This window comes from Lissotriton vulgaris, chromosome 1_2 (assembly GCF_964263255.1).
Source record: "Lissotriton vulgaris chromosome 1_2, aLisVul1.2, whole genome shotgun sequence".
Taxonomy (NCBI): Eukaryota; Metazoa; Chordata; class Amphibia; order Caudata; family Salamandridae; genus Lissotriton; species Lissotriton vulgaris.
Genome location: NC_141686.1, coordinates 357,119,960 through 357,135,282, shown reverse-complemented (window position 1 = coordinate 357,135,282; position 15,323 = coordinate 357,119,960). Strand labels below are relative to the sequence as shown.

At 46.3% G+C, this 15,323-nt stretch overlaps 2 protein-coding genes across 2 annotated transcripts in view; one reads left to right on the top strand and one right to left on the bottom strand.

The window, feature by feature from the left end:
- The window catches only part of LOC147736827 (uncharacterized), a 39,797-nt gene extending 34,059 nt beyond the window's left edge, over positions 1-5,738 (top strand). Inside the window, exon 3 of the mRNA XM_086953514.1 lies at positions 4,250-5,738. Within this exon, the coding sequence (XP_086809640.1) occupies positions 4,250-5,247 (998 nt within the window). The 3' untranslated portion in view covers positions 5,248-5,738. The remainder of the gene's footprint in view (positions 1-4,249) is intronic.
- The window catches only part of LOC147736825 (uncharacterized), a 467,810-nt gene that overhangs the window by 255,262 nt on the left and 197,225 nt on the right, over positions 1-15,323 (bottom strand). The gene's annotated exons all lie outside the window — the stretch shown is intronic.

Genomic DNA, 15,323 nt, shown 5'->3' with positions numbered 1-15,323 from the left:
AGCAACAATACAGTACCAACTAAACAGGTACCAGGGGCACACCAGCGGTGAACCCTTGGCAGCAGAAGCAGTGGGGCAGTCACGGGCAACCAGGAGGAGCCGTGCGGCGTGAGGGGTGACCAGAGGTCAGGTCACACTCACTGCCGCGCGGCGCCCTCTATAAGAGGCCAAGTGGGAGGGAGGAGCAGCTGGGAGGCGGGATCGGGGCGGCGCACGGGACACAGAAGGAAAGAGCGGGCGGGGCCGCAGGGGAACAGCGGCGGGGAGCGAGGGGGCACAGAGGGTAAGGGCGCAAAGGAACGGCAATCAGAGGAACAGTAAAACAAAACAAACAGCCAGGTATGGGGAAAAAACAGAGCAACAATACAGATCCAACGAAACAGGTACCAGGGGAACACCTGCGGTGAACCCTCGGCAGCAGCAGCAGTGGGGCAGTCACGGGCAACCAGGAGGAGCCGTGCGGCATGGGGGTGACCAGAGGTCAGGTCATATCAGGATCAGGAGACCGGTCCAGAGCTCAACATCACTCAGTCTAATTTCAGACCCAACAGCAGCACAGAAGCTGCCATCATCGCTGCCACAGATGACATCCGTATGACTCTGGATGGAGGAGACATGGTGGCCTCATTCTCCTGGAACACTCTGCAGCATTTGGCACAGTCCCCTACCCCATCCTCATCCAAAGCCTGCACAACATTGCAATCTAAGGACACACAATCTGATGGATCTGCTCTTTCCTGATTGGATGGACCCAGGCAATTAGCCTGACACCACACTCCTCGGATGCCGGTGACCTCATCTGCAAAGTTCTGCAAGGATCCTCCCTGAGCCTGACCCTCTGCAACGCAGAAATGATCTCTTTAGCCAGCATCATCCACTCTCCCAACATCCTCTCCTATGCCAACGACACACAGCTCAAGTCCTCCCTCACAGACCAGAATGACTGAAATCACCCACTAGATGAAGACCAGTTGTCTAAAGCTGACAAGACTGAAATCATGATCTTTGAGAAGAGCACTTCACCACGGGGCTTTACGTGGTGGGCAATAGTTTTTGGACTGACACTCACCCCCACCATTCACACCAAGAACCTCTGGCTTGTCATCGACAGCAAACTCAACATGACAGCTCAAGTCAATCAATCGATCAATCAATCACGGCATTTATAAAGCGCGCTACTCACCCGGGAGGGTCTCAAGGTGCTGGGGGAGGGGGAACGCTACTGCTCGAACAGCCAGGTCTTGAGCTGCCTTCTGAAGGAGAGATGGTCCTGGGTTCACCGAAGGTGGGTGGGGAGGGTGTTCCAGGTCTTGGCTGCCAGGTAGGAGAAGCATCCTCCTCCGAGGGTGGCTTTGCGGATGCGTGGTACGGTGGCGAGGGCGTGGCTGGTCGATCGTAGCTGGCGGGTGGGTGTGTAGAAGGTCATGCGGTCGTTGAGGTACTTGGGGCCCAGGTCGTGGAGAGCCTTGTGTGCGTCGGTGAGGAGTCTGAACGTGATCCTCTTGCTGACGGGGAGCCAGTGCAGGTCTCTCAGGTGTCCGGTGATGTGGCTGTGTCGTGGGATGTCCAGGATGAGTCGTGCGGATGTGTTCTGGATGCGCTGTAGTCTTTTTTTTAAAGTTTGGCTGTGGTTCCGGCGTAGAGGGTGCTCCCATAGTCCAGGCGGCTGGTGACGAGTGCCTGGATGAAGGTCTTCCTGGTTTCAGTGGGGATCCATCTGAAGATCTTGCAGAGCATGCACAGGGTGTTGAAGCATGAAGATGAGACGGCGTTGACTTGTCTGGTCATCGACAGGGAGGAGTCCAGGATGAAGCCCAGGTTGCGTGCGTGGTCTGTTGGCTTGGGAGCGGTGCCCAGGGCCGGGGGCCACCAGGAGTCGTCCCAGGCTGAGGGTGATGATCCCAGGATGAGAACTTCCGTCTTGTCTGAGTTCAGTTTGAGGCGGCTGTTCCTCATCCAGTCGGCGACGTCTTTCATCCCTTCGTGTAGGTTGGCTCTGGCGGTGGTGGGGTCGTTGGTGAGGGAGAGGATCAGCTGGGTGTCGTCAGCGTAGGAGATGATGTTGAGGTTGTGTTGGCGTGCGATGGCTGCGAGGGGGCTCATGTAGACGTTGAAGAGGGTTGGGCTGAGGGAAGATCCTTGTGGTACGCCGCAGATGACTTCGGTGGCCTCGGATCTGAACGGGGGGAGGCGGACTCTCTGGGTTCTTCCGGCGAGGAACGAGACGATCCACTCCAGTGCTTTCTCTCGGATCCCGATGTTGCTGAGGCGCTTCACTAGGGTGTGGTGGCAGACGGTGTCGAACGCCGCAGAGAGGTCCAAGAGGATGAGGGCCGCTGTTTCCCCGTTGTCGATCAGGGTTCTGATGTCGTCGGTGGCTGCGATTAGGGCGGTCTTGGTGCTGTGGTTGGCCTGGAACCCGGACTGCGAGGGGTCGAGGGATCCGTTCGTCCCGAGGAAGACGGCAAGCTGTCTGTTGACGGTCTTCTCGATGACTTTGGCCGGAAAGGGAAGGAGCGAGATGGGACGGTAGTTCTTGAGGTCGGTGGGGTCCGCCGTTGGTTTCTTCAGGAGGGCGGTCAGCTCGGCGTGCTTCCAGCTCTCCGGGAAGGTGGCGGTGTGGAAGGAGGAGTTGATGATGTTCCGGAGATGGGGTGCGATGATGGCGTCGGCTTTGTTGAAGACGTGGTGTGGGCAGGGGTCGGTTGGTGATCCGGAGTGGATGGAGTTCATCGTGCGGGTGGTGTCTTCGGTGCTGATCGGGGTCCAGTTGCAGAGGGTGGTGGTGGCGGGTGTTGGTTCGGTGATAGGGTGCGTGGTCTGTGCGTCGAAGCTGTTGTGTATGTCGGCGATCTTGCGGTGGAAGAACGCGGCGAGTGAGTTGCAGAGGTCTTGCGAGGGGGGTGATGTCGTTGTTTCCGGTGCTGGGGTTGGAGAACTCTTTGACAATGCTGAAAAGTTCCTTGCTGTCGTGGGCGTTGTTGTCCAGTCGTTCTTTGAGTGCCGACTTCTTGGTGGCACGGATCAGCTGATGGTGTTTGCGGGTGGCGTGCTTGAAGGTGGTCCTGTTGTCTGTGGTCTGGTTGAGCCGCCAGGCTTTCTCCAGGGTGCGGCAGTTCTTCTTGGATTCCTTGAGTTCGCCGGTGAACCAGGGGGTTTTCTTGCTGCCGGGTCTGCTGGGGGGGTTCTTTAGTGGTGCGATGTCGTCGGCGCAGGCGGTCAGCCACTTGGTGAGGTTGCTGGCTGCTTCGTTGGGGTCTGCTGTGTTGGTGGGGGTGTTCTGGCCGAGGGAGGCGGTGAGCTGCTCGGCGGTGATCTTGCTCCAGCTCCGTCGGGGAACCTGTTGCGGGTGGTGGTGGGTCGCAAGGCCGTCACAACCTCATGCTTCCATACCCTGAAGATGCTGAAGATAATTTTTGAACGGCTCTCAATCAGCACCAGCAAAACCGTCATGCACACCCTGGTGACAAGCAAGCTGAACTACGAGAACATCCTCTATGCCAGGATCAACAAAAAACTCACAGAACTCTAAGGCCAGTTACGCTCAAGCTCCCATGCCGAACTCACATCATTCCTCACCTGAAGGACCCCCTCTCTTGTTCCATACACAAACGAACACAATTCAAACTCCTCACCCACACTTTCAAAGCATTACATAGCACTGGGCCAGCATGCCTCAACAATTGCATCTGCTCAAAGAAACCTTCCAGACACCTCTGCTCATCCGCACTCCTTGCTCAAATCCCACAGACACGAAAAACCATATCTGCCAGTCACACCTTCTCCTATTTCACTCGTAAAGTGTGGAAGGACCTGTCACTACACATAAGAACCTCCCCCTCACTTCATGAATGCAACAATAAGATGAAGACCTGACTTTTCGAGTCGTCCCACTAGTCCATAGGTTTGGTTAGACTCAAACCTGCTCAGGGCCAGAACAGTGTCGTCTACAAATCTGCATAACATGGCATACCACATGGCTGTCCAACATGCGTCCTTCATTTGACTAATGTGGATCTGTCACATGACTGACATAAGTATGTCTCATGAGCGACAAGAGTCTGTTATCTATCTGAAATAACCTGAGTGTCTAACATTTGTGTATCATAGGAATCCTTGGTACTGTCTCTCAATGTAACATGCAAAACATTCCTGTAGCAGTACTGCCAACCACTGAGATGTAATATCACACATTGGTGCTCGTTTATGTAAACTGTTTCCCTGTTTTTTTACATTTCTTTTCATTCAGCAGCCTTCCAGTCAGAAGAAAGAAGTGTGAACAGGGGAGAGACCAGTACATCCACGGAGTGTAAGGCGTTTACTGACAATTTCATCCTAAATCAACAATACGATCTCCAGACATCAGAAAGACGCTTGACCAGCAGTGAGTGGGAGAAGGCATATAGGACTAAGATATTTTTTGAGGCACATCAGAGACCCGACAAAGGTCTGAGACCCTTTCCCTGCACAGACTGTGAAAAACGCTTTACTCTAAAGTCTGATCTCGTAATTCACAGAAGAATACACACAGGAGAGAGGCCGTTTCAGTGCACTGACTGTGGGAAAAGCTTTACTAAAAAAGGAAATCTCCTAAATCATCAGAGAACACACACCGGAGTGAGGCCATTTCCCTGCACAGAATGTGGGAAAAGGTTTACTGAAAAGGGTTCTCTTCTAAGACACCAACAGATACACACTGGAGTGAGGCCCTTCAAGTGCACGGAGTGTGAAAAGAGTTTTAGGGTGAGAACAGCTCTTACACAACACCAAACAATACACACAGGAGTGCGGCCCTTTACCTGCACCGAGTGTGCAAAATGTTTCACTGTTAAATCTGCTCTATTACGGCATCTAAATATTCACAAGGGGATTAGGCCCTTTCACTGCACAAACTGTGAGAAATGTTTTATTGATAAGACCGCTCTTTTACAACACCAAAGAATTCACACAGGAGTGAGACCTTTTAACTGCACCGAGTGTGATAAGAGTTTTACTCTGAAACCATCCCTCATACAACACCTACGAACACACAAAGGTGTAAGACCCTTCAAGTGCACTGTCTGTGAAAAGAGTTTCAGTCTGAGCACAACTCTAATACAACACCAGAGAACACACACAGGAGAGAGGCCTTTTAATTGTACTGAGTGTGAGAAGAGTTTCACAGCAAAACAATCTCTTTCACGACATCTGAGACTCCACGTGGAGAAGAAAGATGGAGTTGGTGTAACGGAGAGTGCAGCTCCTTAAGGACACAGATCCTTTAACTATGCTGGCAACATCCCGTTTTCTGCTGACATTCATTGATCTTATGTAATGCACTGACGTACAGCATCGTTGTTGTCCCTTAATTCATTCGGCGACCGGTCTTCTGACGTTTGACTTCTCCTTCAACAGAGTGAACTAAAATTTTGCAAGCATTATATGTAATTTTGTACTACCCTAGGTGGTCTTTGAACTAACTGGCTCATAAGACGTATTTTTTGTAATCTGCTGTGTCTTACTAGGGAATAATTGCATTTAAATCAGTATTTCCCTGCCTCTTGCAGTGCAGGTAAAAAAACATTTCTTTGTTCAGAATTCTTTTAAACAATTACAAAATGGGCACTTTTGCAGTTCCTGATAATCTTGTAATGGAAACAATCACAACTTGATTTAAATTTATATAATTAGCTAAGAAATTAATCAGTTTATAAAGTACATTTCAACCATGTATGTATAATGTATTGCAAATGTAGAATACACTGAAAATACTCTCTTCTTTTTTTATTTGTAATAGTACTTCCCTAGTATAATATATTTGTTGACATTACCAGTAAACATTGACATTTTTCCACTGGCCCAAATCCACAGTAAATGGATATACATTAGATTTCACTTTTGCCTTGAACCTGACATGATGTAGAATATGTCATGTAAGTATCACAAGTACATTACTAATATCACACGTACATTATAAGTATCACACGCACATTACAAGAATACAAGTATTTCACATACATTACAAGTATACAAGTATTTCACATACATTACAAGTATTTCACATACATCACAAGTATAAAAGTATTACATGTAAATTACAAGTATTACACGTACATTAGAAGTATTACACATACATATCAAGTATACAAATATTTCACCTACATTACAAGTATATAAGTACAAGTATTACACGTATATTACAGGTATGCAGGTACTACATGTATATTTGAAGTATACAAATAGTACACGTACATTACAAGTATACAAGTATTTCACGTACGTTACAAGTATTTAAGTGTTACAAGTACATTACAAGTATAAAAGTATACTGTGTGCAGAAATCTATCTTATTGATGTAGAAGTCGCAGAGTGATCTTTCACATAGGAACGTCCATGGCTACTGGTCTGCCTAAGGCACAAGCCACACTGTGCACGTAATCCACATTTTCCGGTCATCGGACACGGTTCCTATTAAAATATAGTGGTTGGATGAATCCCCATCACTTCGGAAGAAGATACTGATAATGGAGGTCATTCAAGGGTATTATTCAAACAGCTGATTTACTGAGGGGAGCTGAGTTCTTGTCCTTCAGTTTGCTCAAAACGTGTGGAATGCACATGTCAGAATGTTGGCAGTGCAAAATATGGACTTCTGGCATTAGTGAGTGGACCTTAGTGAGAGTAAAATATGTTTCTATATTTGTAAAGATCTTCACATATGCCTGTATAAGGTGAGTAATAGCTAACCTGTTGCATTTCAAGAGGCAAATTGGTGGGATTTTGTATGTGTAGTGATTATTTATCTGATCAGCTTCATTGTCTGTTTCTGTAGTACACAAGGATAATATACCAGGGAGATTCTTACAGCAGAACCCATTTTTCAGGAAGATTTGGATGCCGGCACTGATAAAAACAGTAAAATTATCTTTTTTCGGTCTTGTTCCAGAGAGGCCTCACTGTGATGTTATAAACACGTACTTATGTCGATGCACACAAATAATATGAGAGGGACCAAAATATATCTTTGTGAACGATAATAGATAATATTCCAGAATTATTCCTCTTGATTCAGTCGTAATCAGTACCTGCAAGTCTTTCATTGTGCAGCTGTTTTTCAGGGCAGCAGTTAATTTTTAAAACAACTGTTCTCTATTGCTGAAATGATCGCAATCGAACCTGTCATATAATGTGTCTGGCTAAACAGAATCATCCTGAAGATAAACTCTTCGTTAACTACGACTATATCGTCTGAAGGACAAACCAAGATGAATTGGTTAAAGGCAGTAATTCTATGTGAGTGCAGGATGAATGTCATTATACTTTAACACTCTCAAGAACGCCTTCTTACATTATAATTAGGGCTCCCGGTTTTCCGTTTAAACAGATTTTTACATATAAATACAGACGGAAAAATATTTTTCTTCCGTCTGTATTTATACATAGAAACGGAATAATACGACCAAATTGGAGTCTGAGAATTGCTCGATCGTGCTCCAGCCAGGGATGCCTCCCCGTGCCCCTCTTCCTGATTGCCCTGTATGCCTGCCCACTTTAACACCTGCTGGGCCATTAATCTTTGGTAGGCGCGGGAAGACATTTCCTAGGAGCTCTTGCCTCTGATCTGCCCACTATAGCCCTGATGATGTGGCTGTTACATCTCTTTAGCCAATCAGCTGATCATTCATCATCTCCGGAGCTCTGGCTTTGTAGTGAGCGCTGCGCCAGCACAGCAGTCTGTTTTAAGTCACTGTGAAGTGAAAGGGTGGGGGTGGGGGTGAATACGTATTTGCACCTCTAAGGCAGTTTAACTTTGAGAAGGCGGCGAAAGGTGTTAGCAGCGCAAGTACTTTGCGCAAATGTAGGACTGGCAGAAATGAGTGTGACCCAAAAAGGTCAGAAAGTCCGGAGGCATAAATTAGAAATCAGAAATTAAGCTGCATTAGCTTTGGAATACTTTCAGGCCTTAAATTGAAATTTATTTCTGAAATGAGAGTTCCCTGCTTCAGACTAGAGGAGGTAGTTTACTCTCTCAGCTGTGGATAGTCAGCGCGCACCACAGAGAGACGCATGAAACTGACAATAAGGAAAACGAGGCATTCAATATCTGTAATATATGGAGAACGTAGACAGCACTTTCATGCAATCTTTGGCCAGGTCACTGAAAGTGCACATGTGCACTCATCTAAATTCTAAAAGTGTTTATTATGGCCTGTGAGAGTGTTTTCAATATTGTAACACAGCAGTAGCTGACACTAATATTACTGCAAGTAATCTGTGTGACACCCTCCCATTTCACATATGCGAGGTGCTGTTTCGATCTAACAGTAAAGTTTTTTTGTGAAAGTTGTATGAAACATACACAACATTGGTCTTCCAAATGTCTATAATGGACTCTCACACATTGTATTGTGTTTACTTAATTTGGAGAATATATACATATATACATATACATATAGCTAATCCTATAACAACTGTGTGCACTGCCTATTTAAATAAATGTGGAAAAATACTAGTTGCAGCATCTTTTTTGGCTTGTGACAAAAATAAATGCGAATATATACAGATAAAATGACAAACAAAATTAATAAGGATAAATACAGACGGAAATGTTAAAAAAATAAATACCATAAAACCGGGAGCCCTAATTATAATAGTGAAGATGTGTCCTTTCCGCCGTGTTCTCCATGTGCATATGGACAGATGCTCACTTAATTTACCACAGAAAGCAGGGCACTGATTTGACTGTGACACATATGGGGCTTACAGGTCATGTGCACTCTTTTGAGTCAAACAAGTTGGCTACTGTGGTGATTTATAGCCAGGTCTGGTGGCTTAATAGACAAATGCGTCCTCTGTAGGGGCCAGTCTTTGACCTTGTGGTCCTAGGTTCAAATCCTTGTGGTTCCACCCAGCCTTTACTCCTTCTGAGTTTGATAAAATGAGTACCATTGAGTTGGGTAACAATAAACCTCTATTATTCAGTGCCAAGAGGCCCTTCTGGGTGAACGCACACTGTACAAATACACGTTATGTTATTGCAGACCAGGAGAGTGACTGGGATGATTCACAAAATCTGCTTGTGGAGAAGCAGGCTAGTGATTTGATTGCAAGCTGAGCACAATAGTTTTGCTTCCCAGGTGACGTGACTCAAACTGCGGCTCCAGGAGATGCGTAGGGAAATAATCCTGTTTCAGCAATGATGGCGTTGGATGCCTCTTTACCAGCCATACAAGTGGAACTACAGGCAAACTTCAAGAAATCCGAAGGTTAACCTAAGAATCAGAATCAGAGCAATACAGACCACAGGGAGAACCTTGGCCCTTGCCGCTCCTTGAGCACCTTAGTCACAACGTGGGCCCCACATTCACTCTGTCTCTTTTGAAACAGGTCATCCACCTCAAGTGTGTCTGAGCCCTTGATTACAGCTCCTCATCCCAATCGAGTCACAGCCACCCCCTGTGGCTTCAACTCTGCTCCCCCCGAGGGGATCGCCATTATTAGACATGAGCACTGAACTGACCCACCCACGTGTGGGATCCACAGGGAAACATCATTAACAACGCGGACAGTACACCGCGATGCTGTAACATCGCGGTTGTTACAACGACCACGATGTTACCACGCTATGCCATTGTAGTGTAGTTCCTAGTTTCCCACTAGGCCCTGCGCATTGGAATAACATAAACAGTAGTATCGACGTGGAACTGCTTATATTCCAGGCCTCCACTGACTATGCTAAACTTAATTGGGTTGTGTTACCAACTAGCTCAGAGGTCACTGGAAACTTTCTTCTCTGCATAGGAAGTGATCAGCTTCCTTGGCACAGACAAGAAGGGATTCAGCTTTCCAACAACCGTGCAACATGACAACTTTGCTCCTCAGATCAAGAGTCGATCTCTAGGGTCGTGTGAAACAATAGACACAGATTTCACTCAGTCAGTCTAGTGCAGTTTACTTTCACAGTATGTAGAGAATAGAGAAACGGGCGTTTATCAATAAAGGGTTAACATTTATTGAACAGTCTTTCTTCTCGTACAAGAGAAATGTATTGCCACAATTGCAATAACTGTTATTATAAAAAGTACGTACAGTAAGATAAGTATTGCGAAACAGAACTGTAAAAGCATTGATATGGTTTCTTAGCCATACAATGGTTTAAAAGTAATAAAACATATATACAGTCATATATACATTAGGCTAACATACTCAACTGGTGCTTCTAACTAAGCCTACCCCAGTGTGCCTGACCTAAGCCTAACACGTGAGAAGGGGGAGTAAGTAAGTAGCTTAAGTTAAGTTGGTTTTGCCAAGGTTTGTTTCAAGAATTCTCGTCTAAGGGTTTAGTCAACACCATACCTCTGAATAGAATGATGGAGGATTGGTATCTCCTTCAGGGGTCTCTCTCGATATCCCAGTCACCCGCGAGGGTAAACTGGAAGCGCCGGGACTGGATTTCTCTGCACGAGAAATGCAGCGGCTTCTCTCAGCGCGTCGAGGAAGGAGGGGTGACAGCGTCCGCGGGCAGCTGGGCTGGATGTCTTCGCAGAGGACGGCTGTTCGGCTCCTCAAGCGTACTGTACCATAGTTCGCGCTGTAGCGGCGATAATGGTAATCAGCAGCTTCACCACCACAGGATAGCAGGCTGCAGCGACAGAGTGCTAGTTTTTACCAACACAGGGTCATGCAGACAGCTGGCATCAGCAACAGGTTCGCATTGCTTAAGGCAACGTTGGTAATATTTATACCTGACAGGTGCCGGGTTTGACGCAAGTTTGCTGGACATAAGACGTCAATTAAAGATGTCACTAGGAAGTGACAGTTATCAGTTGCTCATTAGAGTTCCATTACTAATCAAAACATAGCAAGCGGGGATTTCCAGGTTTGCTAAGTTTTTATCTTGTTGAAGAACTCGGAGTGTTATATAGGAATATCAGATAGTGACTGCTGCTCTGTCATTGCACTAATTGGTCGCAAAGGAAGTAGCAGAGAGTCATGCTGGAATGTGGCTCTGTTCGTGTGAGGCCAGAGATGACTTTTCAGAAAATCGCACTTGAACGGTTATGCCAATATAGGGAATAAATGGATTTATAGCCGAATAGGGGCATAAGGTCACAGTATCGATCAGGAACCTAGATAAGCACGCAACACCCACTCCACGTTTTCATGTCCATCAAAATTACTAAAACTAAAGCAATTAGATATATGTGTAACATTGCCCACCCCAAAATACATAAATGCATTCGAAATAGGCGTACTTGTAATACATGGAATTTAGGTACTGTACGTTTTTTAAAGCATAGTAATCATTCAAAAAATTATTGCATATGAAATCAATGAACGATTATGCAGAAAGAATTACACATGAAGTATCTCTGACAGAAGAAATGCGAGATAAATCATCACATAAAAATGCATGTGTGCTCGAGGCTGGTGTTATGTTGTTATGTCTCTAGATGTGTTCAGAAATAGAAGTGTGAAGCTTCTGTTCTCTAAGAATAGTTTTTTTGTTAAGCAAAGAATTGTTCGTGCCAAAAAAGGGTCAATATTAAAAAATTGTCCAATTCAAAGAAAATAGATTTTCCAAAGCTCCTGGCAGTTTTTGTTGATCAAAACTGAAGGCCGAATTCAGAGTTCATGGGAACGCTGTGTGTCGGAAAGCTTCTCAAAAAGTTATTGTTTCTCTGTGGGTGAGAACATCGTATCAGACAGGCTCGCAAAGAATTGGTCTACAAAACCAGGTGATAGTTCAACCAAATTAGATAGCGCTGTAACTTGGCAGGTGTGAGAATGATTGCTGTCATCGAAGGCAGGACCAGCAATGCTCACAGAACTTTGTACCTGGATGATGTTGCTTTTGTCACTCGCTCCACTGTTACCACTTGGCTGTAGTACAGGAGTCTCCACGAATGCCGTCATCAGGATTGGTAGCCGCTGGGGACAACACAATGCGTGAGCCGTTATTGGACTGAGCAAAGTATCGACGTCCATTGGTACTGCTGATGGAAGTGAAAGACAGATGTCCAACACGCATTCATCGCCGCAAAGCATACACCGTAGCACAGGTAAAATGCAATTTTGCCATATTGGTCTGAATGAAAGGAACCAGGTCATGTTTAGATCTCTCAGCCTGGCCAATCCGAGGACGTTAGTTATCCTGTCCCTGTAGCGCATTGCTAGGATTGTCTCTTCCATTCCCATGGGAGCTATGTCTGAGCCGAGGCTTGCCATAACGTAGCAGGATGGTCAAAAATAGAATCCCTGCGATGAGTCCCAAAAATAGTGGAACGCCGCCAAAAATGGAGTGCACAAAATTAGGAAAGATTCCCAAAATTGCCTCGAAGGGTGTTAGCAGTCCCGTAAAGACTGTCTTAAATATGCCTGGGATGCTTGTTGCACTAGACATGTTAAGGAGTTGGCTGAACATTTCTACGAAATGCACGGGGCAATTTGTTGATAAAAGGTCATGGACTTCAGTAGCCGTCCTTGCGACTAGAAGATCATACGTCTCTTTAGATGACGTTATAGGCACTGTTGTCTGTAAAAGCACATATTTCATTTTGCTTAATGTATCAATTCGTATAGAATAGAGATTCAGACGAGGCCAGAGAGGAGTCACTATGTCTGGAGGCCCGCTCGGGAACAATGCTTGCATACAACATTTGACCATGGACGTAATTTGTACTAGATAACTTATTCCGGGCGCGAGGCCACAGCACCTGTGATCCGTTCTAAGAATGTAACTCCCGTTAGAAAGTTGCAGAAAGAAGGGCTCTATCTGAGTTGCAGGTGTGACTAGCTGGTGGCATGAAAGGTTGTTTGAATTTCCATCACATGCTCCGTGTAAATTAATACCCTGACACAAAAGTATACCGCTTAGTGAGTGTTTACAGTTGTCACCACTAAGAAATACATTTTTGTCGCTGTCACTATAGCAAGAATGAGTGTCGTTTAAATCTTCAGAGAAGTTGTCGAAGTTGATGAAATAACCAGAGGCAGTTCTGTCAATTGATGGGATTGTTCTTTCAATCTGTCTCTCGGTAGCACTTTCTGATGCCACATCATTGTAGACTGGTGTTGTTTCATGACGAACTGTTTCAATCTGTGTTTCAAGAGGCACGAGTTCCATGGCATTATTGCATAGTCCTTCATTGTGCACTGCAGGCTGATCGAATGTGATTAGTCTTTCAGTTTGAAGCTCTTGGATTGTTGCAAGTTTGGGTATTCTGTTGTTTCTTGGGAGTCCACTGGGCCTACTGTTGATTATAGGCCACATGCTTGTGGTTTTACCAGATCGATAGACACGACTCTGTTCTCCTTTTTACCAGCAAGGGGCGGTAGCACAACTGATCTTGTTCCGGTGACTGCCAAGACAGGTACTGCTTTTCTGTAAGAAGGCCCAAATTCCTTCTTAACCGCGATCTTTTCTCTGACTAGATCCCCAATCTTTGGAATCCAGACAGGCCTTGCTGGGGCTGTTGCGGGTGGTGCCTCGTCAGTGGTACTTGGCTGTTGCTTTAACTTTATGTTGCTTAATGATTTTCTTGTTTCATTCAGTTCCTGTAAAACAGCCAAACGGTCTTTTACATCAAAGTGCGTTTTTTCTTGTACCACTGACATCTGACTATCGAGGTCCTGAACGTTCATTCTAATTCCGAACAATAGTTCGTATGGGCTGAAACCTTTTAGAGAATTTCTTGGCATGTTGTTAAGACTAGTCTGGACACTTATTAAATGTTTGACCCACCCAGCGCCTGAACCTAATACCTTCGCTGTTATAGATTGCTTTATATCCCGGTTTTTTCTTTCTACCACACTTGTGCGACGGACAAGAATACCACAACCCAATTCCCATGCTAGCCATGGCCTCCTCATAAGCTCGAGAGCTGAAAGCAGGACCCTGGTCAGAATGGAACGTGGTAATTGCGCATATGCCGATATGGACTCGCAAATCTTTTATAACCGTTCTAGCGTCAGCCGAGCGCTGGAGGCCTCATTTTTTAAGTGCTTTTCGTCTTGAATGAATGAATGAATGAAACATTATTTGTATTGCGCAGCTATGCCCAGTGGGCGTCAAGGCGCCTAGTCCAAATAACGACTGTGAGCAGATAGAAACAGAGCCTACTGGTATGCATTGATAAAGAGCCAGGTTTTCAATGACTTCCTAAAGAGGTCAAGGGAGGGCAGTATTTTGATTTCCAGGGGGAGTGAATTCCACATCAGAGGAGCCAGTATGGAAAAAGCTCTGCTCCCCCATCTAGCCTTCTTGGCTCTGGGAACAACCAGTTGGTTAAGCTCACTGGATCGGAGACATCTACTCGGAACGTATCTAGAGAGTAGTGATCCAAGGGCATCAGCCGAACCTGCAGTTAAAGCCTTATATGTAAGGCAGAGGAGTTTAAAAGTAATCCTTGAGGGGATGGGGAGCCAGTGAAGGTTCTTCCTCGCTGAGGTCATAGAGGCCAGCCAGGGCAGAGCGAGAGCAAACCGCGCTGCCGCGTTTTGTATAACCTGCAAGCGCTGGAGCAGACCCTTGTTGGCCCCGGCGTACACTGAGTTACAGTAATCAAGCCTTGAGCCAACAAGGGCGATCACCACCTGTTTCCGTGCCTGTGGGGACAGGTAGTGTACGATTCTTTTCAGGGTCTTGATGACTCCCCAACAGGTAGCCACCGTTCTGTTGACCTGAAGCTCCATGGAGAGCTGGGTGTCAAAGATGACGCCTAGGTTCCTGGCAGATTGTGTTGGTATTGGGCAGCTACCTAAAGAAGGAGGCCACCAATCGTCTGACCATATGCCCTGGTCCTTGCCAAAGACCAGGACCTCTGTCTTGTCCCCGTTCAACTTCAGGGAGTTGGCAATCATCCACTCTGCAACAAGTTGCATGCAGGCCCTAAAGTTAGAAGCGGTTTCACCCACAGAGTGAGTCAGGGACACCATAATCTGCGTGTCGTCGGCATACGACACTACCTCCATCCCCTGAGATCTTACTAGTCTTGCAAGTGGGGCCACGTAGATGTTAAACAGGGTCGGACTCAATGCCGACCCTTGTGGCACCCCACATTGCAGAGACTTAGCAGGGGAGAGGTATTCACCTAGCATGACACACTGCTCTCGTTGTTGAAGAAAGGAGCTCAGGAGACTGAGTGCCGGTCCTTCTACCCCTGCCTCCCTTAACCTAGTTGTTAAAGTAAGGGGAGACAGGGTGTCGAATGCTGCTGAGAGATCTAGCAGCACCAGTACGGTGGTTAGACCCAAATCCACTTTTCTGCGGATGTTATCCATGACTTTCGTCAGAGCAGACTCCGTGCTATGCATCTTTCTGAAGCCATGTTGGGACCCGTCCA